Source organism: Amblyomma maculatum, chromosome 3, assembly GCF_055883805.1.
Source record: "Amblyomma maculatum isolate TAMU_Amacu chromosome 3, ASM5588380v1, whole genome shotgun sequence".
NCBI classification, from domain to species: domain Eukaryota; kingdom Metazoa; phylum Arthropoda; class Arachnida; order Ixodida; family Ixodidae; genus Amblyomma; species Amblyomma maculatum.
The window spans coordinates 54,315,839-54,342,073 of NC_139346.1; the positions used below are offsets into that span (position 1 = coordinate 54,315,839).

At 43.2% G+C, this 26,235-nt stretch overlaps 1 protein-coding gene across 1 annotated transcript in view; it reads right to left on the minus strand.

Moving 5' to 3' along the window:
• LOC146194778 (uncharacterized) overlaps window positions 1-26,235 on the minus strand; it is a 98,787-nt gene that overhangs the window by 11,342 nt on the left and 61,210 nt on the right. Inside the window, exons 8-10 of the mRNA XM_084596119.1 lie at window positions 19,489-19,604; window positions 17,915-17,965; window positions 14,421-14,526 (exon numbers count right to left, since the gene is read on the minus strand). Of these exons, the coding sequence (XP_084452245.1) occupies window positions 14,421-14,526; window positions 17,915-17,965; window positions 19,489-19,604 (273 nt within the window). The remainder of the gene's footprint in view (window positions 1-14,420; window positions 14,527-17,914; window positions 17,966-19,488; window positions 19,605-26,235) is intronic.

Here is a 26,235-nt window from a genome sequence, read left to right on the forward strand (position 1 = left end):
AGACATTGTCTTGCTAATTAACCCAGGGTACTAATGGCAATTATAAATAATGATCCAGAGAGCAGAAGCAGAAAGATAGGCCAAAAATAGGTAGGCAGAAAGCTAAGGTAACCTAAAATGCCTCGGATAAGAACAACAGAATAACTTGGGCAGCAAAGCACTGAAATGGTAAACGAATATGTCTACCTAACAAAGACGGTAACCGCAGATAGGGACCATGAATGGGAAATAACTAGAAAAATATGACTGGGACGGCGCGCGCTGGCTAAGTACCCGACGCTAACCGGAATCCCTCGAGGGAAGCGTGTATCACATTTGGTGCTTGCCGGTAGTCACCTCTGGGGCTAAAACGTGGAGGTTAACGAAAAGGTTCTACTACTCAATTTGTGGACCACGCATAGAGCTATGGATCGGAAAATGGTAGATGTAACATTAAGTGTAAAAAACCTTGAAAAGTTGCAATCGAAATAACTCGAATGAGTGGCATTTAGTGAAAATCAGAAGGAAAGAGTATGGCTAAGTTAGGTACGAAAAGATGATCGTCGATTGTCGCAGAGGGTTAATAAATTTGATTCCAACTAAAACAGACCATTGCAGAAGACTGCAGAAAATAATAAGAAAAGGAAATAAGAAGACTGCAGAAAGAAGACTGCAGCTAATGAAACTTGTAATGTCGAACATGCAATGGACGTACATCTTTTTCAAATGTTTCGTTGCTAGATGTCGCGACACACCCCAGCCTACTTTCAAATAATAGGACGCTTCCCCGTGAATTATACCCGAACGATTCTTATGTTACCTGCTTTTAACAATCTGATATAGATTAAACTACCTTTTTATCTAGTTCATCTAGTTTTCACCTTCTGCATACTTTTCACTTTTCTGTCGTTCAGCGGTGTCTACTTAACTCTTTCCGAAAATGTGAGCGAATGAGCTGGCTGTATATGTTATCACTGGACAACATGAAAGCAGTGAAACAACGCAGCTGGGCTTTTTACAAAGCGACACTTGAGAGAGAAGAAGGCCCTCGGCCACGTGTAAAGTTATATGGTTTCGCCACATGGCGGCGCCGAAAGAGGGACAGCGGTGTGGATTGCCTGCCAACAGTAATCGACGTTATGTCGCATACTTAGGGGAACGAAGAATAAGCGGGTAAAATTATGCGGGCGAGTCTCTGGCTTTTGTTAGACACTATAAAGCGTTTATGGGTTACAGTAAGGTTTCATTTTGACGACGTGAACTACAATCTTCGGCTGTCGAGTGGAGCGGACAATTCCGTGTTGAAGGCAGTCGTAGTTCACAGCGCTGAGGCGGCGGAGCATCTCCTAGGAACCAAAGTAACGCCAATGAAGTTTTCAGAGCGCCCTCGCAACCGGATCTGGCTCTGCATACAGGGTTGGTCGCCGGGAATTGAAGCCACCTCGCTGTAGCGCAGAATGTAGCGCTGGGTGTCATGTTCTTGCTGGTACCGAAATCACTGTCGGGCATTTTGGAGTGCAACTTGTGCTTCACGAACAGGTCAGCGCCTACGACAGAGGGATCCTTTGTCGAGGGAACAGAATCCAGAATCAGAATAGCATTCAGCGTATAATTCGTGTCCTCGAACCAAATGAAATTGATTGAAAGGTGTAATTTCATAAAGCCCAGCGTTGTATGCGAAATTCATATACAGTAGTATTCAGTCCCATTTCCCATGATCATCTCTATACATGCAATCGGCAATGGTCTTGTTAATGCGACCAGTACAGTTACTTGAGGATGGTAAGCGGTTCTTTCGCGATGGGTGGCGCCACTGAGACGCTCTTTGTAAGCAACACACTCTTTGTAAGCAACACTCTTTGTAAGCCACACAGACGGACATTCGAAATAACGGCTTGAGGGGCTAGTTGGTGTTGCATAATATTCAGAAATGTGGCACAACAAACACAAACATAAGAGAAGAGACACAACACACGCGCACACTACCAACTGTAATGAGGATCTGAAAACACTTCCTATCTACCACTCCTCTTCTTCTACACTCAAGCACATCTTCTCATCTTCCTCTTCTTTGCCACGGGGATATTGGCACTTTCTTCCTCGCAGAACATAAACATCGTACAAGCATGGCAGTCACCAATTCTACACTGCTTTGCCCCGAAGCTCATACCACGCTGGACAGTCACAAAGATCACCACATAGTCACACACTAATAACGACCACCACACATGTACAGTAGGACATGTCCATCCACAACACATCACTTGTGAAGTCTTTATGTATTGAAAAACTTCAACCTGCCAACGTCTACGAAGCCACGAAGTTCATATACTTGAGGAAAAAAGATTCTTTAAATTACCATGGCCACAATACGTGAGAGGTGTCCAAGAATAACAGCTTTAGGCCAAGAATAACAGCTTTAGGCCAAGAATAACAGCTTGAGGCCCGATAATAAACTTGTTCTTTGCATTACTCAAGAGGATTGCTCAATAAATGTAAATTTTTTTCTATACAAACTCAACGAAGCTTCACTAATACATCTGTCTTCTTTCTTCTGTATCCAGTACGCCTCTAAAATTTCGCGCGCCATCTTATCCCGACTCTTCCCTAAAATGTTAAGCCTGCTAAACAATGGCTCACACTTGCACTTTTGACAGTGCAGGGGTAAATTTAATCTCTTCCGATTTTCTACGGATTTCTCGTGTTCCCTCATTCTATCACTGATACATCTTCCAGTTTGCCCTTTATATATACTTTACCGCACGTCAGTGGAATCTCATAAATCACTCCCACCCGACATCCAATAATACTCTTTACATGCTTCTTACCGCATTATCCTTTCTTTCTCCTCCCTATTCATGCACATTATCCACCCAGTTTTTGGGGGGCAGAAAACCCAACTGGCACCTCAAACCTACCTGCCACCTTTCTTAGGCAGTGTGCAACTCTATGTATATAAGGGATCACTTGGGGTCGTTTATTCCTCAACATACCTGTCGTTCTTTTTTTCCCTTTCATTTTCTGAAGCAGAGACTCTGCTACCCCACAAATAATCATAACCGGGAAACTAGCCACCTCAAGCCTTTGTAATTGATTATTGAAGCTTTCCTCTGCCCTATGTACACATGATTTTAACAAGGCTGACTCCAAACAAATGGAAGCTATCCCTCTTCTAACAGTCTTTGAATGGGCTGAACCATATGGAAATAGCCCGAAATATGGTGTACCGCTCAAGATTCCAGCTTGTGAGCTTCTGTCCTTGAACAGAAAGATAGCGGATAAAGCTAGTGAAGATCGCGACCGATGCTTACTCGATGGGCTTGATGGTATCCTGAGGACGTCTTGGAAGAAGGACCTGGTACCAAAGGAATGTTCTGCAGAAGTGGTGAAGTTGTTTGAAATCAATAAATAAATAATGGTAATTCAGAGAATCTTTTTCCCTCAACTATATTGATTTCGTGGCTTCGTCGACATTGGCAGGTAAAATTTTTCAATACATAGGGACTTCACAAGTGATGTGTTGTGGATGGTGTCACGAAATCGGCGCACATTTTTATTAAGCCGGCACGGCGCGAGGCCCGCACGGCGTCGCTTGGAAAGCTCTAGAAAAGCCTCCTTCCCCGCGCGCGAGAGCGCGTAGCTTTGTACGCATCGCCGCCGCCCTCTTTCCCATCACCCGGCGATCACGCGGACTCATCAAGCTGGAATATGCCAGAAAAATCGAGAACCTTCTATGGGACCTAGCCAATGATGACGAGCGGCCCGACGGGATGAGAAGGGAGCACTCTAACCAGCGAAGCTAAGTGTGTGTGCGCGCTTTCTTTGGCGCGTTTTAACAGACAGACGCGGCGCGCCATTTTAAAGAGACCACGCCGCTTGTGAGTGAGTCAGTCAGTCAATGGTTGAGGCGTGTTCGCCAGTGCTTCGGCTGGACTCCCGGGGATCACCCGCTTTTAGCAAGCCCACGGACCTGCAAGAGAGCGGCGCTCGTCTTGTATGGCGGCCACATCGTGATTCTTGAGGCGTCGGACTGCAACAGTGCCCGGTGAACAATTTGGCGTTTGTTTATGTAACTCTCTCGTGTTTCATCTGTGTTGTAAAGCCTCTATGTTATTGAATACCTCTGTAGTTGCATGCTTAGCGTTTGCTTTTCTGTGAACCTCTCGTCTGTGCAATTCTAGTGTTTGTATATTCCTCTTTATCCTCTCTTGCGGTGTATAAAATTTGTTTTCTTTGTTACTTCTGACTCCGATCCTTACTCTGGCTTGAACCCGCGACAGCTGGGCACCAAACGGCCACCCCCTTTTGTCACTACAAGGTAGTTGAATTCCGGCTGAGCTTGCCACGCAGGTCCAGGTCATCTCCTTTGCAACCGGAACAGCTACCCTCCCTCACTTTAAGGGTGTCTGGGAGTGTGCGCATTGTTAAGGGTGCATCGTTAATAATCCCCTTAATTATTAACGGGTAACAATTATTCTGGCGTCCGCGACAGGACGTTTGGTGCATTCAAGCTCAGAGGACAGAGAACGAGTTGGAAGAGTTTACGAAGAGGTCGTAAACCGTGTAGCATCAGAGCGATAGCGAGAGGTACCGCGCTGAAGCGGTTGTGAAGGTCCATTGACCAGTACTATGTGTTAGCATTAGGCAGTTCAGATTGAAGTTGAATCTCAAGGAGATTATTGCGTTGGGCCTAGAGAAAGGTCTTAAAGCTGCGTGAATGGGTGGACCGAAAAGAAAGGGAGGTTCTAGAAAAGGCTGAGAATGAAAGAGAGAGGCAAAAAGGAGAACGAGAGAGACAATGGCAAAGGAAACGAGCAGAAGCAAAGAGACAAGAAGAAGAACACGAGAAAGAGTGGCTCAAGAAACGAGCAGAAAGAGAGAAATGGCACAGGACGCAGGCAGAAAAGGAAAGAGAATTCTTAAGAGAGATATTCTTCTCAAGAAGCTGGTTGAGGTTCGGCGTTTGAAAGGCATCACCGAGCCTCTGGAGGTTACCTTTCCTTATATTAGGAGGTACAGTCAAGCAACCGATTCGTTGACAGCCACCGGTGCTGTAAACACTAGCTCCAGCAGCCAGAATGAGGTTGTGAAACAGCATGTTCCTGCAACAGAAATTTTAGAAGAAGACTTTACTGGCATTAAAATTTCTCAGGAAAATGAGATTGTGTCCTCCGAGACGACAGGTTGCGCACAAGCTGTAAAGGCAGTTGTAGAGCCAGAAGGTTCATGCATGTGCTATTCACCTCAAGAGGAAGGTCATAATTCTAGCTCCACGTCAGATTGCACAATGCCTGTGTGCCTGAGTGACCTAGAGGAAGAGCTGTCGAATAACAGCCAGCCCGAAAGCTCAGATAGAGCTGAAACTGAAGATAGCATTCTTCCAGAAATTCAAGAGCAGGATTCGTGCGACGGCTCTACTACTAAGGAGGTTCTTCGCACTGAGAAAGATGAGAAATCCCCTCCCACCGCGAAAGATGAGGAAGACGTTTTCTCAGAGGAGAACGGCAGCGCAGATCCTAAACTGATAGATTCAGATATAGAAGAAATCGAGGACTGCACTGCGATGAACGAATTCAAAGAAAACAGTGAGAAACAAGAAGTAAAAAAATGTGAGGAGAATGAACTCCCAGTAGAAAAGGAGCCCTGCTCTAAAAAGGTAAGATTGAAGGTCTTAAAGAAAAGGAAGAGAATGGAAAGAATTAAGGGAGAACGAAGTGATTCTCATCGAGATGATCCATCAAGAACACAATATCCTGATAATGCAAGTGAATCCAGATCAAACCTGCCTCGGCCGGCAGTGCGAAAAAAGAAGTCGAAAATGAAGAGAAAAGAATCCACACCTGCCAAGGCAAGTGAAGTCGAGCCAGAAAGCTCACGAATACAAACAAGGAAGAAGTTGATGAAGGACTGGGTACGTAAGCTCCACAGGACCTGCGCTGACCAAGATCAACAACCCCAAGTCGTTATGAGAGAACATAGTCCAATCTCCAGTCGGAAATCACACTTCGATGTGAGCAGCAGGAGAATTGGGAACCGCGCCCGTAAGAGAAACTCAGAAGAGAGTAGAAAAGGGAGCACGACACGCGAACGAATGAAAAGCCAGTGCATTATGAGAAAGAAAACTGGCATGTATGAAAGATGGAGAGGAACTGATACGTTCCAAGGAAGACTGTGCAACACGAGTTTGGAAATATAGGCGAAAGCATGCCTTAGGTTTGTGCGCTTCACATTTGAGTAACTACGGGTTTCTGTGTTGTTGATTATTTTATGTATATTCTGACAACCGTGCGTTGTTATGTTTGTGAACATCATGGCGTTGACGTGTGAACTGTAAGTTGTGATTGCAGTTCGTGAAATTTTTGCAATGTATGTGCGTGACGTGGACATTTGCCCAATGTAGTTTGTGAGCGCATGCATGTGGGCGCAATGTTCGTGGTTGTTGTGAATATTGTAGGACAGTATTCTTTAAGAGAGGGGCAGTGTCACGAAATCGGCGCACATGTTTATTAAGCCGGCTCGGCGCGAGGCCCGCGCGGCGTCGCTTGGAAAGCTCGAGAAAAGCCTCCTTCCCCGCGCGAGAGAGCGAGTAGCTTTGTACGCGTCGCCGCCGCCTTCTTTCCCATCACCCGACGATCACGCGGACTCATCAAGCTGGAATATGCCAGAAAAATCAAGAACCTTCTATGGGACCTAGCCAATGACGACGCGCGGCTCCACGGGAGAAACCAGCGAAGCTAAGTGTGTGTGCGCGCTAGCTATGGCGCGTTTTAACAGACAGACGCGGCGCGCCCTATTTAAAGAGACCGCGTCGCTTGTGAGTGAGTCAGTCAGGCAATGTTTGCCTCGTGTTCGGCAGTGCTTAGGCTGGACTCCCGGGGATCACCCGCTTCTAGCAAGCCCACGGACCTGCAAGGGAGCGGCGCTCGTCTTGTATGGCGGCCACATCGTGACTCTTGAGGCGTCGGACTGCAACAGTGCTCGGTGAACAATTTGGTGTTTGTTTATGTAACTCTCTCGTGTTTCATCTGTGTTGTAAAGCCTCTATGTTATTGAATACCTCTGTAGTTGCATGCTTAGCGTTTGTTTTTCTGTGAACCTCTTGTCTGTTCAATTCTAGTGTTTGTGTATTCCTCTGCATCGTCTCTTGCGGTGTATAAAGTTTGTTTTCTTTGTTACTTCTGAATCCGATCCTTACTCTGGCTTGCACCGGCGACAGCTGAGCACCAAACGACCACCCCCTTCTGTTGCTACAAGGTAGTTTAATTCCGGCTGAGCTTGCCTCACAGGTCGAGGTCATCTTCTTTGCGACCGGAACAGCTACCCCCACTCACTTTAAGGGTGTCTGGGAGCATGCGCACCGTTACGGGTGCATTGTTAATAATCCCCTTAATTATTAACGGGTGACAGATGGATATGTCCTACTGTACATGTGTGGTGGTGGTTATTAGTGCGTGACTATGTGACTGTGTGGTGATCTTTGTGACTGTCCAGCGTGGTATGAGTTTCTGGGCAAAGCAGTGTAGAATTGGTGGCTGCAATGCTTGGACTATGTTTATGTTCTGCGAGGAAGAAAGTGCCAATACACCTTTGCAAAGAAGAGGAAGATGAGAAGATGTACTTGAGTGTAGAAGAAGAAGAGTGGTGAAGAGGAAGTGTTTTCAGATCCTCATTACATTTGGTAGTGTGCGCGTGTGTTGAGTCTCTTCTCTTGTGTTTGTGTTTGTTGCGCCACATTTCTGAATATTATACGGTCATTCGAGCACAGGCCACGGGGCTGGGACGAGCACCGGCATGGGCAGCAAAAGCAAAGTAGGTCATTAGGGGCCGGTCCGACAGAGATATTAAAAGTAGCTGCTAACAAGTCGGAAAAGAAGGAAGAAGCAAGGAACAATGAAATTACGAGAGAGGGTATACAGATAACCCGGAGCAGGAGCCAGATGTTGGGAGGGAGAGAGAGAATGCCCGTGTGCTTTTCGCCGCGGATTCCAACATGTACACGTGCAGTCGAGTTATTATGGAACATGTAAGGACTGATAGTCTGTAGTTGGAACCTTCCCAGGGAGGACAATGAACGCAGTGCTGAAAGATATCAAGAATAGGCTGTCGAAAAATTCCACGCACCGAATTACTGTGATAGTAGCAGCGGGGCTGAACGATGTCCTGAATGGTGACGCTACAGGTGTGGTGGAAAGTGTACCTCAGGGAGCTGACATCACAGCAAGAAAGGAATGGAAAGCTCGAAAATGATATGGTAACAGTTATTCATCACGTAAGAAAGTTAAGCCTGGAGAAGCGTTTCGAAGTGGTTGAGGTAAACAGGGAGGTGCATAAAGTAGGTTTTGGTAGGGCTTTTCAGCGAGATGGCATTCATTTTAACAGACAAGTGGCAGCAGAGATCGAGTAGCGCCTGGAAGGGAGGGCTGTATATATTTTAGGGGGTCCACGAGGGCTCCGGGCGCAGGGGTAGTTAGAAGTGAAGCAGAAGAAAGTGTAATAATGGAGGCTGAGCCCGCAAAAATGGCAAAGAGTAGGTCGAGAAATAAAAGTACAAAAAAGAAATTTAACACTAGGATCAGCTACATAAACATGCAAGGAGGTAGAAAAAGAGCGAAATGGCTAGAGATAGAACAGCAGTTGAAGGATGACAAAATAGGTGTGTACGCTCTTTGCGAGACTCATCTCAGGGATCTAGAAGATCCACCGTTTATAGAAGGCTACGTCTGGGAAGGGTGCAACAGAACAAAAACAGAGAAAAAGGGTGAGGTGGAGGTATGTTGATACACCAAGAATTAAATTTGAAAAGAATAAATTCTTCGTGTAAAGAACTAATCTGGATATCAGGAACAATTGCCGGCTTAAGGACATGGCTAGGGGTAGCTTATTTAAGAACAGAAACAGGACGATATAAGTCAATTTGGAGCCGGGACCTATATTATTCTACTGGGGGACATAAATGGCCACTTCCACGATCTCGATGAATACATGGAATGTAACGAGAAGCTAATGCTTGATTTCTGTGAGCGACCCAACCTAACTATTGTATATTGAGAAAAAAAATGTGATATACAAATAACCTGGGAATTCCTGAAAAGGCAGATGAACATTGACTATTTTCAAATGTCACAGGGTATTTATAGCCACCTCGCAAAAATGGAAGTTGACGAAGAAGGGGACAGTAGTCGGGAAGGGATCCTAAATATTTTAGTCTGCAGATGGAGTACTTGATTAAACTAGAAATAGAACCTAGACAAAACAATAACGCATAATTAAACGACGATCAAATAGCGCTCATAGCAGCAGACATGAAGGAAGCAATAGAGAAAACCCCTATGGAAGACGTGGATTATGAACAGGTTGAACTACTCATAAGAAGAAAAATTTAGGATATAAAGTGGCAAACCGCTGGAATTGAAAGAGGAAGCCACGGAGATGGCGGAATAAGGAATTCAGAGAATCCGCTGAATGACAGGCGGCTTCATGGAAACAACGAGAGGCGAAGAAAGCACAGGTTTGTCAGGAGGAAATAGACCGAAAATGGGAATCGTATCGGCAAAAGAAAGCATGTACAGGCCCTGGTCCAAAGTAAAATCTAGCAGTTCACCGATCGCTGGATGTGAAATACACGATGCCACTAGAGGCGGACCAAGAAAATTCTGGATCCATATCAGCTGGCTAGGTAAAAAGAATCAAAGAACGCAGGACCGAATTCAAGATAACGAGGGAAATTGTTAGAGGAAGACGACGCTGTGAACGACATTGCATCCGTTATAGCACAGTCATTTAGGAGCGACGATGAGGTGATCTCCGCTAACCAGGGAGCAACAAAGATATCCGAATACAAAACCGCTTAGAATTGACCAAATATACTGAACGCACATATACAGGAATAGAAGAAATTCAGACCAAGCAGGTAATAATGAACTTGGTCCAAGAAGTAAGGACACATTGTAAAAGCTTGGGAAACAGTAATAACGAATAAGCAATTTCCGGAAAGCGGGCGGCAGAGTAAAATGAACTTGATTCATAAAGGGAAAAGAGATAGGATGCACATAAAATCCTACAGGGCGATTACCATGACATCGCTCGCTTTCAGCAGGAAGTTTGAGCGATTATGATTTCTTCACACATTATACTATAGCGATTCGGAATTTGCTCGCTCCTATCTTCTTCCTGCTCTTCACGTCTCATCCCGGCTAGACCATGCGAACAAAATCCTCCCACTTTTCTCACAAACAAACATACCAATATTCACCACTCTCTTTAGCAATAAATCAATGGAATAAGTTGGCGTCAAATATCGTTGTTTTGACTGATTTATGAGAGTTTCAAGCAGCATTGCTAGCTTCTTCAGACGCATCGTAGTACATTTGCACGGTTTTGTCGTTCCTTTCCTTTCCTTGATTCTTTCGGTGTAATCTGTGTTTCCGAGTCGGTGAGATCTCAAACGTTTTATTTAATAGAGTTTAGTTTCTTTATTCATGGCCAGCTTTGTATTGTATGTCATGCGCGATGTGCATATTTTTCCCTTTGCTGAAATCGCTGACATATTTATCTTTTTACAGTTCTCTTATTATGTTGAAATGTTGCTTGCTCGACTATTTTTTTCTAGTTTCGTATAAAGATTACTATGACTAGTTATGTACTTCCCTCAAATACCGCCATAACGTCATCTGTTATCCTGTTTTTGTCCTACCCTGATTTGCTTCCACATTCCACAGCCCCCTATGTAATGCCCTATTGAGCCTTTATAATATTTCAAATAAATAAATAAATAAGTAAATAAATACATCAATAAATAAATAAATAAGTAAATAAATAAATAAATCTGTTCTATACACGTTGGCCATGGGTGGTGAAATTAAAGATGCAATCATGGGTATAAGTAAGAAGATACTCGAAGAACTTCGGAACGGCTTGAGAAATGGTAGGCGCTAACGTGATAGCCTGTTCGTTCTTACCCAATGTATGAAAATATCTAGAGGGGAAAATAAACCTTTGTATTTGGCCTTCGTAGACATAAAAGAGGCATTGACAACGTAAACAGGCAACCCATATGGGACATGATAAAAAAATGTATCGATCATGAGAACAAATTTCCTACAGGAAATATACCAGGATTATAAAGTAGAAATCACATGCGAAGGGATAAGAAGTACGGACGCTGTCAAGGAATACAAATTATTAATACAAAGTTGTCCTCTATCACCATTGCTGTTCATGATTTATATGATAAATATGAAACAAAGGATACAAGAAAGTTACCGTTTTAACCCAGTCCTATAGATTAGGTGGTAGGTCGCAGAGTAGCGCCTCCAGGTTTAATGTACTAGGACTATAGTTTGCTTTAAGCAGGTAGCCAGGAAGACTTGCAAACTCTAGTTAAGTATTGCAGAGAAAAATGGGATGCTCTATGCTTCAGTTTTAGCGGAAATGAGTCCATTCTGGTAATTACCAACGGTTCAACTGATCGGGGTCTGAAAATGCATGGCCATGAAACACCCAGAGTGGCGGAATATATATATCTCGAGGTATATATACATACATTGCAAAGCGTAAGCAATCACTGAGAACAAAAGGGCGAAAAATGGCCGGGATAATGAAGCATAAGGCATTGTGCGGTTGCAAGAAGTACCAGGTGCTGAGGGGCTCGCCCCTTCATCTCGATATTTGTGTGAGCCCCCCTGAAATATGTCATTTATTATGGCGTGGATTTACTCGGTTTTAGCGGGATTGCATTACGAACCCCGGTGAACTGAGGCATGAGCTGTGGTAGTTTCTTTTCCTCTAAAGTTTTCCCCTGTAATAAGAAAAGAACCCCGCGCGGCTTAGTCTATTAACGCTCTTCGCTGATAATCGGAGGGGTAAAACGTTTATTCTCGGTGGAGAATGTTTTTTTCTTAACGTTACACAGAACCCTGTCACGATTTGATTGACAGGTTGCGTTGGACGCACTCATGAACTTATAAAGGCTTTCGCCTCAATAACGCGTGCAGATCCAGGAGGCAACAAAGGGCTGACACTTTTTTAACGCTCTAACATTTCACTGTCTTATAAGAATGGCCTACGACTGTAATCTTGGAATTATTTGTGTATGCTACCTGTAAATGCGCTTTTCTCGTAAGAGATATGCTGTCATGTCATATGTTCGACGTTTGAGGCTACGTAAACGAGTTAAGCCCACACATCAGTAACAATCAAGAAATGAATAAGAAGTGCCAAATATTCCGTGGTTGCTTGGGAATACGCGGAGTAGGCTACACTGGAGCAAGTATATGTCCCTCCCAAGCTCCTTACTTCAACTGATTGAAAAACCAACGAGCCCGACGAAATCCGCTCGTTGGTTTTTCCGATGAAATCCGATGAAATTTGCAATATCATATATATCCTAACTAAAAGCGATTTTCAGGCGACAGCATTAAACAACCCTTCGGCGGCAAACCGCGCTGCAAGAGAAATGTAATATCCAGAAGTCCCCATCTCGTCACGTAGGATTTTAGGCACACTAAAACTCTCTATTAAAAGTGGCACCACGCGTCCAATAAAAGTCATTCAAACATGCCATGGAATATCCGATTTCAAAGTAGCAGAATATCTTATATGGTTTCAGTTTATAACATAAATTATTTGCCTTCAAGACATTTGTAGTTCTCAGGTATTTGAAACCAAGCTCGTCAATTTAGAGCTTCGCAAACTTCCGAATAATGAATAGATTATGAAAAGAATGTCAACAGACACAGGGTGGTAGGAGCACTCTTTATGGCGAAGCCTGTACAAGTTTTCAGGCCGACAATTTATTGTCTTTACGAACCCAGTAGACAATAACGTTGCCGGAAAAAATAGATAAAGGAATTAGCGTCAAAACATTGACGCCATTGTACATTCTGCAGCGTTCAGGACATTGTCATTACCATTTCGCTTCACACTTACTTTATTCTTCAAGTGAATAATGAGGCTTCTTGGGATAGGAATTCGAGCCAACAATATATGTACCTCTGATAAGTGTGAGTGCTCACCAAAAAGTGAGATAACATGCCTTCCTTTCACCAAAATTAACTGGAATAAAAATGTGTCCCTGGATCACAAGGACGATGTTGAAGCGCCAAGACAGATAGTGCACCTTTCGTTTCGAACAACTAATTGAAAAATGTAAAACTAGACGTTAAATTAATTGGAGATGTGAAAGCTACTTCAGATCTTCTCTTAATGCGATGTTCGAGTGTCCCCTCTGTCTCTGTCTCTGTCTCTGTTCAATCTGTCTCTGTCGACGTGCTTTCCGTGCTTTGCTCCGGCTGGTACACAAGATACAAATAATCAACTTCCCTAAACAGCAACTAATAAACGAACCATGCAAACCAAACTTTTTACTGCCGGGAATAGGTAGGGCTTTATCTATGTGGCGTATTCATCGGACATCGCAACACATATTATCATGAAAGAATGATGCTTTCGTCGGTCATTTACATTTCAATCCTTATGCGTGATCCCCCTGGCCACAAATGGTTGCGGTTAAGAGTAAACAAAAAAGATTGAGAAGTTAGCCGGATTATTTAGCAGTTTACTACTCTCATGCAGTGATCCGTTTTCATTAAGGTGCGTCCTGAGGGCGTCTCACAATTCTCGAGTGTATGTGTTGGTTATACACGAGGACGGTACCTGCTCCGCATGCCGTCGCTTGTGAATACTTGAGCTCAATTTTCGGCAGATATATACCGGCCGGCGGCACCAGTTAGCGACAAAACGCCTAATAAAAGAGTCATTATGATTCAAGAAACAAAGCCTATATGTCACGTCTTGGGACGAGGTTTGAGGTGCCTGATTCTGGAAGGCGTTTGCTCTAGTTTCAATCAAGCTTTTATAACGACAACACATTCGATGAACATCCCAGTAATATCGATCTATTGATCTTGTTTTGATAGGGATGTGAAACTTACTCAATGGCTTTCAGTATACTCTCTTGCTTCCATTTTGTGTGAGGAGGAAGTCCCTACCCATGAGCCTATGGATGGCTCTACCAGATCTCGAAGATGTTTTGTTTATATTTTGACCATCATATTAAGCAGGCGTTTTCTCAGGTTACGAAAATATTCAAGCTCAGTATTTAACAGTCACAAAAAGAACTTCTGATTTCCTGTTCGCAATATTTCATAAGATAATATACGAGTATACCTGCCAGAATTCTATGCACCCGGTTGATTCTTCATGGAAAATTGCGTGCACATCACTTGACTTAGATGAGAAATTTAATCACAGGGATGACATGTCTGTGGAATTTGTTTGATTTAGATTATTTTGTGAGCTTCCAAAAAAAGCGGAGTTTGTTAAAGGAAGGATAATATAGAGTAAAGTAAAACAACTGACAACAGGGGTCACTGGTTTCAAATTCTAAGAAAAGAATGCGCATATAGTCGTGCACACTTGTGTGGTATTCATTATGTGCTTACCTTAATATTTTCACTTGGCGGAGGCGAGCATCGCATACCCATTTTTCACAAGGCTCTGAAAAGGCTATGGCATCCCTGAAAAATCTGTCGCCGTATATGCACACATCTGGAGAAAACATTTCATAAAAAGTACTTCGTTCAACTTGTTAACAAGAACAGAAATGTAGAGCCTTTTATGTGGTGCAGAAGCAACGTGTTGCAGAAAATGTCAGCAATATAAGTTTTAAATGTTCTCCCTTCTAGCATGGTAACGTCTAAGGCTGAATCAGAAGACATGTATACCAAGTAAGAGCATAGGCTAAACAAAACTACAAACACACAGAGGACGGTATCAATCACGATAATCACGTGTGGCATCTTTGCATCAAAACTGCCCCGGAGTGATTCAGGCACGGGCATTGTGATTAAATCCGAATTTTAAAAATATTTCCAAAACTTTTAGTCAGTACGCAATGCTGTTTTATATGCTAAGGTCTTTTAGGTAAGTGGTAATGTAGGCCAAAAATGTTTTCAAGGATGATATAATGAATCCATTCATAAATCTACCTAAAAAAGAAAGATTTTATGAGGTGAACCAAAACCAGACTTATACCCGCTCTTTGGCAACCATGCCGAGAAATAAATGCAGTTCCACACGATCGGCCTGATAGATTTATAGAACGTCTAATCCGGTCATTCCTTTCAAATTGCAATATCAATAACTTCATGCTGTGAAATACCTGAGCCATATAGGCGCTCAGAAATGAGAGAAGAAAAAAACTGTTTGTTCACCAGATATGCACTGTGTTGTATAGTGTTCAAAGTGGAATATTTCTAGCGCCACATATAAGGGGGACCAGGCAGGCGCTCCCCTTATGTGTTGCACTAGAAATATTCCATTTTGAAAGCATGAACCAACTAGCCAGGAAACAAACGTTGCTAAAACTCTGTTGCACAAAAAAAGGGTTTTATTGTCGAAATCCGGAAAAAAGATAACTTTTTGAAAGTTTCGAATAATTCAGCAAACCTAAACCTCCTTAAAATATGTACCCTTTCTTGCAGATAATGCTTTTTGTGCATTTTAAACCTAAATAAATAGTTACCGACCGTTTTGCTGCCGATGGTATTTTCAAGACGTGTTGCCAGGACTAGCAGAATGTTCATGAAGATAAAAATAAAAAAACTCCGGTCATTATAATGTCAATGACTACTTACCCTTTTTCTACAAACCATTTTATTTGCTTAGGTAAATTCTGGAAATGAGCTGTCATTGCAGGCTACGTAAAGCGATGTTACCACCTCAAAAACTATCGTTGCAAAATTGGTTAGGGGTTCATTGCGAAATCTCATTGCTCAGAATTGCAGAATTGCAACAAACTGTCTAGACTAACTACCCAGAATGGCTGCCCTCCATGCGTTACTAGTATTCTACAGAGTTGTACGGATCGTTTTGCCTCCAATATTTAATTTACAGTTGTTTATATTTTGTGCATTTTTCCAAAACAAAATTTACCTTTTCAGTGAAGTGACCACTTTAAAGTTACTGAAACATGTAGTCAAAACAAACGTTCTATTCAAGTCAATTATACTTTTATTACCATAAATGATTGCCTGAAATAAATTATCGCTTTGAAAACAAATTTACAGATGCGAAGTGTCACTATGATTTCATTCCGTCAGATTGTTCGGCCGCACAACTGTGCGTATGACTGTCTGATCATGCACACCTTTCATGGACAACGTGAGATGCTCCACTACCTTTGACCGAACAGTTGAACCTGTTTTGCTATATTTCTGCAACAGCAGCTGCACTTGACATTCCCAAGAAAACGGCTGCACGCAGTTGTTTTCAGCTTCTCTCAAGCGCCTTTTCGCAGTACCGGAACAAAGCTGGGCGTTAAATAGAGCTTTTGAAATTTCCATCGAAGCAATGCTCAAATATGCGCGGGCAAAATGTTTGTACGGTATAACGTTGCCCTACCCTCTAGTGGTTACAATTAAGGAGTGTATCGTTCTAGCAGTTCATTGATTCATCAGTAAGATCTGCGGAATGAGCGGCAACAACATTAGAAACCAACTGGCCTTTAAAATTGACAACGGGTAAACTAAACTGGAAGACAGCTGCTCTAACATTTTGCAATCTCAGCTGCTTTGCGAAATGGCAAAAAGTTCGAAGAACCGTAACACATTACAAATCGATTACAGTTGTGATTTTATTTGTTACTTTTATGAGGCTCTAAATATTTACTGCAATCATTTGCATTTGGACCGAAGTAATTGTACTTGCAACCGCTCATCTATTTTATGTAGGTGTAGAGCACTGATTTCTAGAAATCAAAACGTTCAGAAAAACCTTAACCAATGTACCAGATAACTATTTGATTTCTCTCATGAAGGCCAAATTGCCGCTGAAAAATACGGTTATTATCCTGATTTGGCAGCTTTGATGTGTTATGTTCAGTAAACAGCACACTTGGGTTATCAGAATTTCAGTTTTCGTCTCACAAAACCAGGTGCAAATAATTTTCGCTGGTACCGACGTAGTGCTGAGGACCAATTCCGAACGAGGACCGTATGTGCTTCTGAAGCAGAATGCTTTCTTGCAAGAACATAAATATTTATCCCAAAAAGAAGCAAATAGGAAAAACTGATGCTCAAAACTCGCCCGCTATCCGTGATCGTGAAGCATGGCTGACGCGTAAACCTAGAAATGTTGTTTGTGTCTTGCAGTCACATATTGAGGCGATTTAGGGTCAGAAACCGAATCAGTGTAATTTGTGTTTATTACAATAAATAGGTATGGACGCTTCTTCCCTTATGCCTACTGCACTGCTGATACGCCGTTCTGTTTTATCCAAGCAGAGGTCACTCTATTGTGGTGTCGCTAAATTTATTTTATTCTTTTTTCATACGTAAAACCTAAATGTTTTGTAAAAGGAGAATTTCATTCTGTGCAACTCCTGAAATTATTTGGGAGGCATTGCAGACGATATAACCATGAGGTATAAAATTAGAAAAGTTGCCAAATGCATAAAACAAATTCGCAAGTCCTGAAAACTGCGGCATAAGAAAGCACACGCGTGTACCAGTTGCCATTCTGAATCGTTACATGCAGAACAGGCGGACAAAGAAAGGGCGTAGCGCAACATATGCTGTTTAAAACCAGTGCCTGCAAAACCCCCTGAGCTTTGAGTATCTATCGTCGACTAATTGTCTTTAAAAACATGTCTTTTAAACTATCCACAAATACGAGTACATTCTAGGACTGTAATGAAGCAGCGGCTTCATTTTTAATACAACTTATGGGGAATTTCTCAGCTATTTAAAGGGCTACAAGGGCTTGACATTGTTCTGCACAATTGCATCGTTTTATTCCTTTTTCCGAACCATCTCAACAATAGCATTTTATTAAGTCTTTTTATGAAGGGAACCTGCTATAATGAATGCAGAGCAATTATCTGTTTTAGAGTCGGTAGTGTACTAAAGCAGGCACTGCGACAATAAATGCAACTCACCGACTTTGACTTTACTTTTGTAGTAGCTAGGGTCAGGAAGACCATTCTCCACTGGAAAATAAATAAATTTTAAAATGAGAAAACACATTTATATGCTCCTTCTCTTCTCAGCGTTTTTCAAACCCACCGTAGCGGCGTAGTAGGAGCCCCTGATAAGCATTATTTACACGTTTAATTCTCTCTTTTCTCAGTTCGCGCATTGTGCACATACTGTCCGTACTAGACCGCTGCTGATTACCCACAGCCATTTGTTAGTGTGCTCCAGCACTCCAGAACAAGCATCGAAGTGCAAGGCAGTTCCCAGGGAGTTGTAGAACTGCTCCTAAAAAATGTGTCATGTGCTTGAATTACACGTCAAGAGCAGGGATTGCTGGTGGACATTCCTATAGCAGTTGTCTATAGTTTGTTTTTGCATTACCTATTGATGTTTTTGGTGCTATTGGTGAATTTCGTATGAAGCAAGGGACCCTTCGGCCGAGCAGCCCCATGACACAAGGTAATTTTTAATTTTACTAAAAATATGGTCAGAGGCTCATTTGTGAAGCATTTAACCTCAGCTAAGCCGGCCTCAGGTTAATTATTTAGTTCATTCTTTCGTATATCTATTTATAAGGATGACCTGTGACTTTTACTCGTTGTTTTACCGTAGAGCACCTAGTGGCTCTTACGATTTACCCTCGCGTATTCCGTGCGCGAGGCTGACGCTCATATCACAATGGGCACCGCCTCAGAGGCAGCAATTATTAGATCAAGTGAACCCGTATTCAGCGTGCTAAGTTTGTCGCTATTACGACATTGAAATAAATGCTGGGTCTCCATTTCCCTCCTAGAAATTGTCTTTTGTTGAATATTGTCATGTTCTGTCACAGGCAGCATCACATTCATGGGGCAATTAAACACGTTGGTGCGGTGTGCTGCAACCAGCAATACGGATGACATTGATTGCACCGTTATTTCGAGAAAAAAGTTTGAATGGACGGTAGAGATATGGCCCTCATTCGTACGTAGGCCACGATGGGCGCAGCTCTCTTCACGCAATACGGGCCTACATTCAAACAGCTGATTGGAATACACCACTAGGCTAACCTGCTTCAAAAAAAAATTAACACGGTGGTAGCAGTGAAGAAAACAAGCTGGCTCGTTATTCGAAATGGTCATGGCGCCGTTGATGGCTCTAAAATTTTACTCTGAATGACAACTTTTGAGACAAGCCGAATTGATCAAGTGCCATAAACTGCCGCCCCCTGCTACGCTTTCCTTCCCTTGGAGGGAAAGCGTAGCAGGGGGCGGCGTAGCAGGGGCAGGGGCGGCGGATGAGATTAAGAAGTTCGCAGGGGTCAAGTGGATGCAGCTAGCACAGAACTGGGTTAAGTGGAGAAATATGGGAGAGGCCTTCGCCCTGCAGTGGGGTATAATCAGGCTGCTGCTGATGATGATGATGATGAATAAACTGCAACCTACAAGCTGTTGTGCGTGGTATGAAGATTGGGTAAAATGTGGCGGCGCCTTACGAAAAAAAAGTGTTTCAGCACAAACAAACTCTGCCAATAATTGTACCACTTGGGATTGCTTACCTAGCATATATGGACAGATAAGAGGCGGACAGCAGGAGGGGAAGCTGCCTCTCGGAGGCTTCTCAGAAGGCGCCACTTGACAACGAGTCCAATTTCGCTCAGCTTCATCAAAACAACTTCCAAAAAAGAAAAAGAAAAATCAATGCTTTTTTCGCTTGATATGTAAAACAATCTAAACACCATTTATCAATAAATAAGTGTAATTATACGAGCAAAAATGACGCTATGTTTTGCAGAAGAGTAAGGTGAGAAAGCAACAATATTCAACACAATAAACAAATATATACTGCTTCTGTGGAGCTGAAGAAGCGTACAAATTGAGGGTGAAGGTAGGGTCCGGAGATCTGTAGCACAGAAAAGAGGCAATTACATGGTCGTGGAGGGCTGGTTACGTGTTCCTATATTGCTGGGAAATATAGAAAAGCAGGCGTCGCTAGCGTGGTGGCTCTTTGGCAGGCGTGACGGGCGATTGACCTATATCAATTTTTAGTCTCCTCTAGTGGGTTCTGAGTTATTGTTTTTCAAATGTTTTATAAAAACCGGCAGCTAATTTTCTATACAATTGATCGCCAATATATCGCACCCGATGATTGTTGTGTATTTACCTATGGCGGTCTTCGTACAATATTTTGCTCTGGGCCTCTCGTACCTCTAAAGAAGTCCAGCTCATGTCTCCCTGTACTGCTTCGTTGGTAGCTTTGCCGTTGGCTCCAAGTGCTAATCTGCCCCCTGATCTTTGATTTATTTCTGCCCCGACTAAACTTTGGCCCTTAAACACAAAACCACATTCCCAAAGGTAAGCCCTAATACTAATACTCCTTTTCAATAATCCTTAAGTACTTCATACCTATTGTACCACCATAATGTCCTGTGCTTCATTACCGCGCCATTCATTCGCCCCTTCGCCCTGGCGGCTTGTTCATGTTTTTTCATGTATACTTGTCCTTTGTTTATCAATGCCTTGTTACATACACACTCTGCCAATCTTGGTTTCTAACTCCCTTGTATTGTAAGATATATCAACCAATGCTTTTAAATCTTCATGGCTATTGGCTATTAGAACAATGTCTACCGCGTACATTAATCCTGAAAGCGTTTGATCTACATCAATCCAACCTATCTTATACGATCGATTGAAACCAAGGTTACTTTCTAGCAGGCTCTTTTTCATATTCTTCATATAAATCATGAACAACAGCGATGATTGCGGGCATTATTTGCTCAGTCCTTTGCATACCTTGATAGTAGACGTAGTACTTCTTAACTCCTCCCTTGCAATCTCTAATTTACCTTTGTATTTCCTTCAGTAAATTAATTACTGCCGTGAGATTGCAGTATGGTCTACAGAAGTTTTCTGTATACGCTGTCGTATGAGCTGCTTATGTTCCGAAAGGCTAAAAACAACGGTCAGTTCTCCGTCCTGCCTAATTCTATTCATTTGGTTATTACGGAAATCCAATCATCAAGGAGCCTAGCACTGCCGTTCTGCCGTTCGCCCAGTGCATTACTGCTTTCTATCCGTGCGTGCATTTTCAGTCCTATACCTGCATTGGCAGCCTATACATAACTCAAGTTATCGTCATCGGTATTATTGATATAATGTTCTGCATATCTCATTTTCCTTTATATATATATATATGTGTGTGTGTGTGTGTGTGTGTGTGTGTTTCATAAAAGTCTTCCAGGATCCAAAAATATATATAAGATGAGGTAGGGGCGCACGAACGAAAACAAAGGGTTATTTCCGACGTTTCGGCCGGGGCCCGGCCTTCGTCAAGGAATGCCAGGGAATGGCATTCCTTGACGAAGGCGGGGCCCCGGCCGAAACGTCGGAAATAAACCTTTGTTTTCGTTTGTGCGCCCCTACCTCATCTTATATATATATATATATATATATATATATATATATATATATATATATATATATATATATATATTAGTCAGTCGCCAGCTGTCCGTAATTTGTTTATATGGTATGATTTTTTGTAATATCTTTAACAATGTTACCTCGCTTCCTGGGCCAAGCCCAATAATCAGCTTTATTAGGATTTTGTCTATCGTTATGGCTGGATACAACAATATTAGGCTCCGGCTTCTTCTAGTTAACATTTTTTCGATCGTAAGGTCATTTCCTTCACGCTGTCTGATACTGTTTCTCTATTGCGGGCGATTACGCCATCACTGCGCCTCAATGATTCGTCAGTAACTGATGTAATATATCCATGGCGTCCTTGCCATCAAGATATTTACCCTCGGCGGCCTGAATCTCCTTCTGCTCTCTATGATTTATTTTGCCCAGGCATTATACGGCTCCAGAATTTCTTTGTCGCCACATGCGTTGAGTGGCGCATTACGGTCACCCAGTAGCCGGCAAGCTGTTTCATTTTACTATGCACAAGTATCCGCGCTTGCACTTTCTTTTGCCTGTAGGATCGCCATTTTTTGTCTCTTTACTTTTGAAATAGCTGCACTTTCTTAGCTTCCCCGTGTTCTATGGAAGCCATACACCTTTTTTCAATTGCTTGTTTAATTTCACTATTGCATTAGCTTCCAGGAGTCCGTCTCCGTTTCCTCAATGAACTTTTTCATTTGTTGAAGTTATGTATGGATGAATTCTGCCAACTTATTGAAAGCCCGCTCTCCACTAGGTGTTTCTTAATCATTTCCTCGATGCGTGATGGTATCATCTCTAGGTTATTTATAAATTTGCACTGCCCTCTTGGTGTTTTCTGATTTTTCGTTTTGACCAGATGTCCTATCTGCAGTCTGATACGTTTATGGTCACTTCCCAGACTGTACGCACCTTCCTCATCTTTTTCCATTCTCTCGAGTTTTTCGTAAATTCCTGGTAACATCAAGCATCAATCAATGGTCATCTGCCTATTCCAGAACTCCCACGTGATCTGGCCTTCACATTTCCTTTCTGTATTCACAATAAATAGGTTAACTGCTGACAGATTTCAGGTATTAGCTTCCTGTTCACGTCGGTGTATCCATCCAGATCATCAATGTGTCCATTGATATTACCCTATAAGAATATCTCGTCCCCATCTCCAAAGTGTTTATTATATTCACTGAGGCATTTACGATATCCCTGCTTTTATTATATCAGTTGTCCCCTGTCCATAAATAGGCTGCCCCTAGCCACACCTTTTTACTTGCTATTGTCCCTGAAACCCAGACATGTTTTTTTCAAGGCGGTTATAGCTTTTGCCAATCGGCCCTTTGGTGTTTCAGCATACCAACACTTCTTGCCCGTTGTTTTGTTGCACCCATCACAAACATATCTCTGGATAACCGGTGGTTCTTCCAGATTCTTGAGGTTTGTCTCTCAAGTAGCATATTGTATACACAGATATTTCTATCTCTTAACTGCTATTCTTTTTCTAACCTATTCGCTCCTATTGTGCCGCCTTGCATGTTTATATAATGAATAGTGAAATATAGATTTGTTTAGCTTCTCCCCTGCGTCTTCATTTGGTCGGTTGGTTGGGGTACAGAGCGTGTCCTCAAAGTGATGCAATTTCTGTGGGAGAAAGGAATTATTCATGATGCCGCTACAAACGTTTAAAATTTTTTTAAGTATTCTTCTTCGGCATCCACAGATTTTTACCAGCCACTCTACCATGCACTGTACGCATCCTAGACGGCGTCGACAGGAGCCTCGTTTAGAGACTTTGACACGCTGATTAGATTCCTTCCATGTTTCAAAACACACCCATTTCAGGGCCCTCTTTATTCTCGTGGATAGGAAGAAGTCTGCTGGAGACAGGACAGGAATATGAGGGGCTGAGGCAGCGTCGCCAAGTTGTGCTTGGGCAGAAACTCCTTTACATGCAGAGAATGTGACCGGGAAGGTTATCTTAGAGCAACTCCCATGTATCGGCGATCTCCTTTCCAGTGCGAAGGACCGTTTTTCTCTTTCTCTTGAGCACGTGCGCCTCGTCCTTGGGGTAGAAATGTGTTGTCAACTACACCCTTAAAGTCAAAAAAGACCATTTGCATTGTTTTCATTTCGACTGACACATCGTTACCTTCGTGGGGCGCGGGACTCTAAAGTGTGCCATCTGGAACATTGGGGGTTCGTGGTGCTGAGAACAGAAATTCAGCTCTATGAAAATGGGAAAAAGCAGATTTCTTGTGTACTTGTTGAATCTCCGATAAGTATCGCCAAGACTCTTATTCAGTTTACCACAGAACTTGATCGCCGACGCCTTCACACGTTGTGGCTACGGCATTAAAAGTAGGTGCACACAAACAGTGATCATAACGTTCCAAGAGCTCACAGCAGTCTGCACTATGCGGCGATGAAAGGTTGAACGCCCCCTCACCTAAACTAACCAGTCCGAGCGCGGCAAGATCAACTACAGCGCCAGAAAAAACACTTTCATTACTTTCCGAACACACCCTGTATTTATGCAGTATGACATTTTCTGCTTCGCTGTGACGCTCTCCGCTCGGAATTCTGGCGTACCGGCTAAAAGAGCCATCGGACGACCTGCCAGGTGCCAGCCGATCTCAGCAGTCACCTTTTCCCTGAAATGAATTCCGACTCGCTGAAATCTCTTGCCACAGCATGCTCTACATGCATCCCTGATCATATCTGTTGGATCTATTCTCCAATTTCCTGCTGAAGAATGACCACTTCCATTTCAATCTGTGGGTTTTTCCGAGCACCTTTGACACTTTGCATACTACAATCTGCAAACTTGGAGCTACTGCCGGCAAAGTTTCCACTGCCCGTGCCAACCGTTCTCTGGCGGAAAGCGCCATCAGTGCCGTTCTGCGTAATGTAGGCGTAGGAGGCTTTCACTCCCTCTGTCTCTCCATAAGCGGTTGTCTGGTTTCTCATTATGCGCTGCCAAACCATGTACGCACCCTTACTACACCAAAAGAGTCAACAACGAACGAGCTTTCTGCAGAGTTTCACAAAAAACGAGCCTGCGATTGAAACGGAGAATTTTTCAAAGCAGTTGAGAAAAAAATGTACATCTTGAAATATTTTTCCTTGCGCATCGAGTGCAAACTGAAGAAGCCTTGTGAGCGACAAAAAACGAGTCTGCAAAAAAGATACTGAACAATCCGAAGCATGAGGATCAAATGTGTTGTGTGAAAAAGTACTCCGTTAGTATATTGTGTAGTCGGAAGGGTATGCTTTCAACCACAACTAAGGATCGCAAGACAAAATAGGGAATTAGAGACTGTAAATGAACCGCAAGCTAATATGAATTTGGGCTCTCGGTTTCTCTAACTGAAAATAATCACTTGTTACGTACTCAGTACGTGACAATTTGGTGTACTGCGCAAGATAGATCCCTCTGACTCTCGACGCAGCCGCCAACTCGCGGGTTTACCACAGCTGCCCTTGAACACGAATCAATAAGTCAACATCGAGCGAACACCACTAACGATGAGCAACGTGCAACGCTATCGCGAGCCATGGACATTCACCGGGTAATTTTACGAGGATATCGATGAATTCCTAACACACTATGAGCGGGTGAGCTAGTACAATGAATAGGGCTCACGGCGAAACTAGCAATATTTGGTGTTCGTTGTGGAAGCCACCGCACTACTTTGGTTCGACAACCATAAAGATACACTGACTCGATGGGACCGTTTCACGCAGGAAATCGAGAAATTGTTTCCGCGATAGAGCTGCGAAGAAACGTGAAGAGTAAATGTTGCTCCCGCGAGCCGAAGTACATGGTTAGACTAGCAACTGATACAAAGAGTAAACTTGAAATCCTTGCAAAATAGTTGGTTTGTTGGTTTGTGGGGTTTAACGTCCCAAAGCAACTCAGGCTATGAGAGACGCCGTAGTGGAGGACTCCGGAAATTTCGACCACCTGGGGTTCTTTAACGTGCACTGACATCGCACAGCACACGGGCGCCTTGCTTTTCGCCTCCATCGAAAAGCTGCCGCCGAGGCCGGGATTCGATCCCGCGTCCTTGGGAACCCTTGCAAAATAGTGAATCCACGAAACTCTGAAGAAGATAAAGTCTGCCATTTACTGAAAGGCATTGCTGAAGATATAGATATAGTCCTGATAAGCAAACATCACTTCAACTGTATCGCTGATGTTATCAGGCAACGACACACTTTCGAAACCCTTAGGTTTCGTCATATCGTTGCTAAATTTCGCCGACTGGCCAAAGCTATTTCCGTGGAAATTGTAGGCCTTGGTACTCTCGAGTCAGTGGCTTACTTGATTGGCCGGATAGTCTGAGAACTGCTTCGAAAACAGGTGCTCTCCTTTCGAGATGAAGGCCAATATGAAGGTTGTGCGCTGCAGGCAGAGCCCGTGACCCCATCTGGTTCTTTAACTAGCTGGCACTGCATCCAACTTCTGCAACTGCAGACAGTATGACACTCTCTCTTCCCAACATCGATTGGAAAGAAGGACCACCGACATGACCGGAGTGGTTAGCCAGTAACGCTGGCTCGACTGTGATCCCCGCCCTGATGAAGTTAGGGCGCACTTTACTGCTGGTGGCTGGCGCCCACCACCTGAGTGGCAAAGCGGTTGAATGACAAGAAATATTTCTCGTTACTGTTGCTACGGGACATGCGGCCGTAAGACCATCACCCCGCCCCAACTCAGCTCTTTCATCGCCTTGGCTCTGACATTAATCACATAATGCCTACGTCCACTTCGAGTGTCTACTACTGATCAGGGGTGCGAAATGCCTCGCCTGCTTCTGACCGCAGTTTGACACCACCACCCCGAGAGCGACGCTCACTAT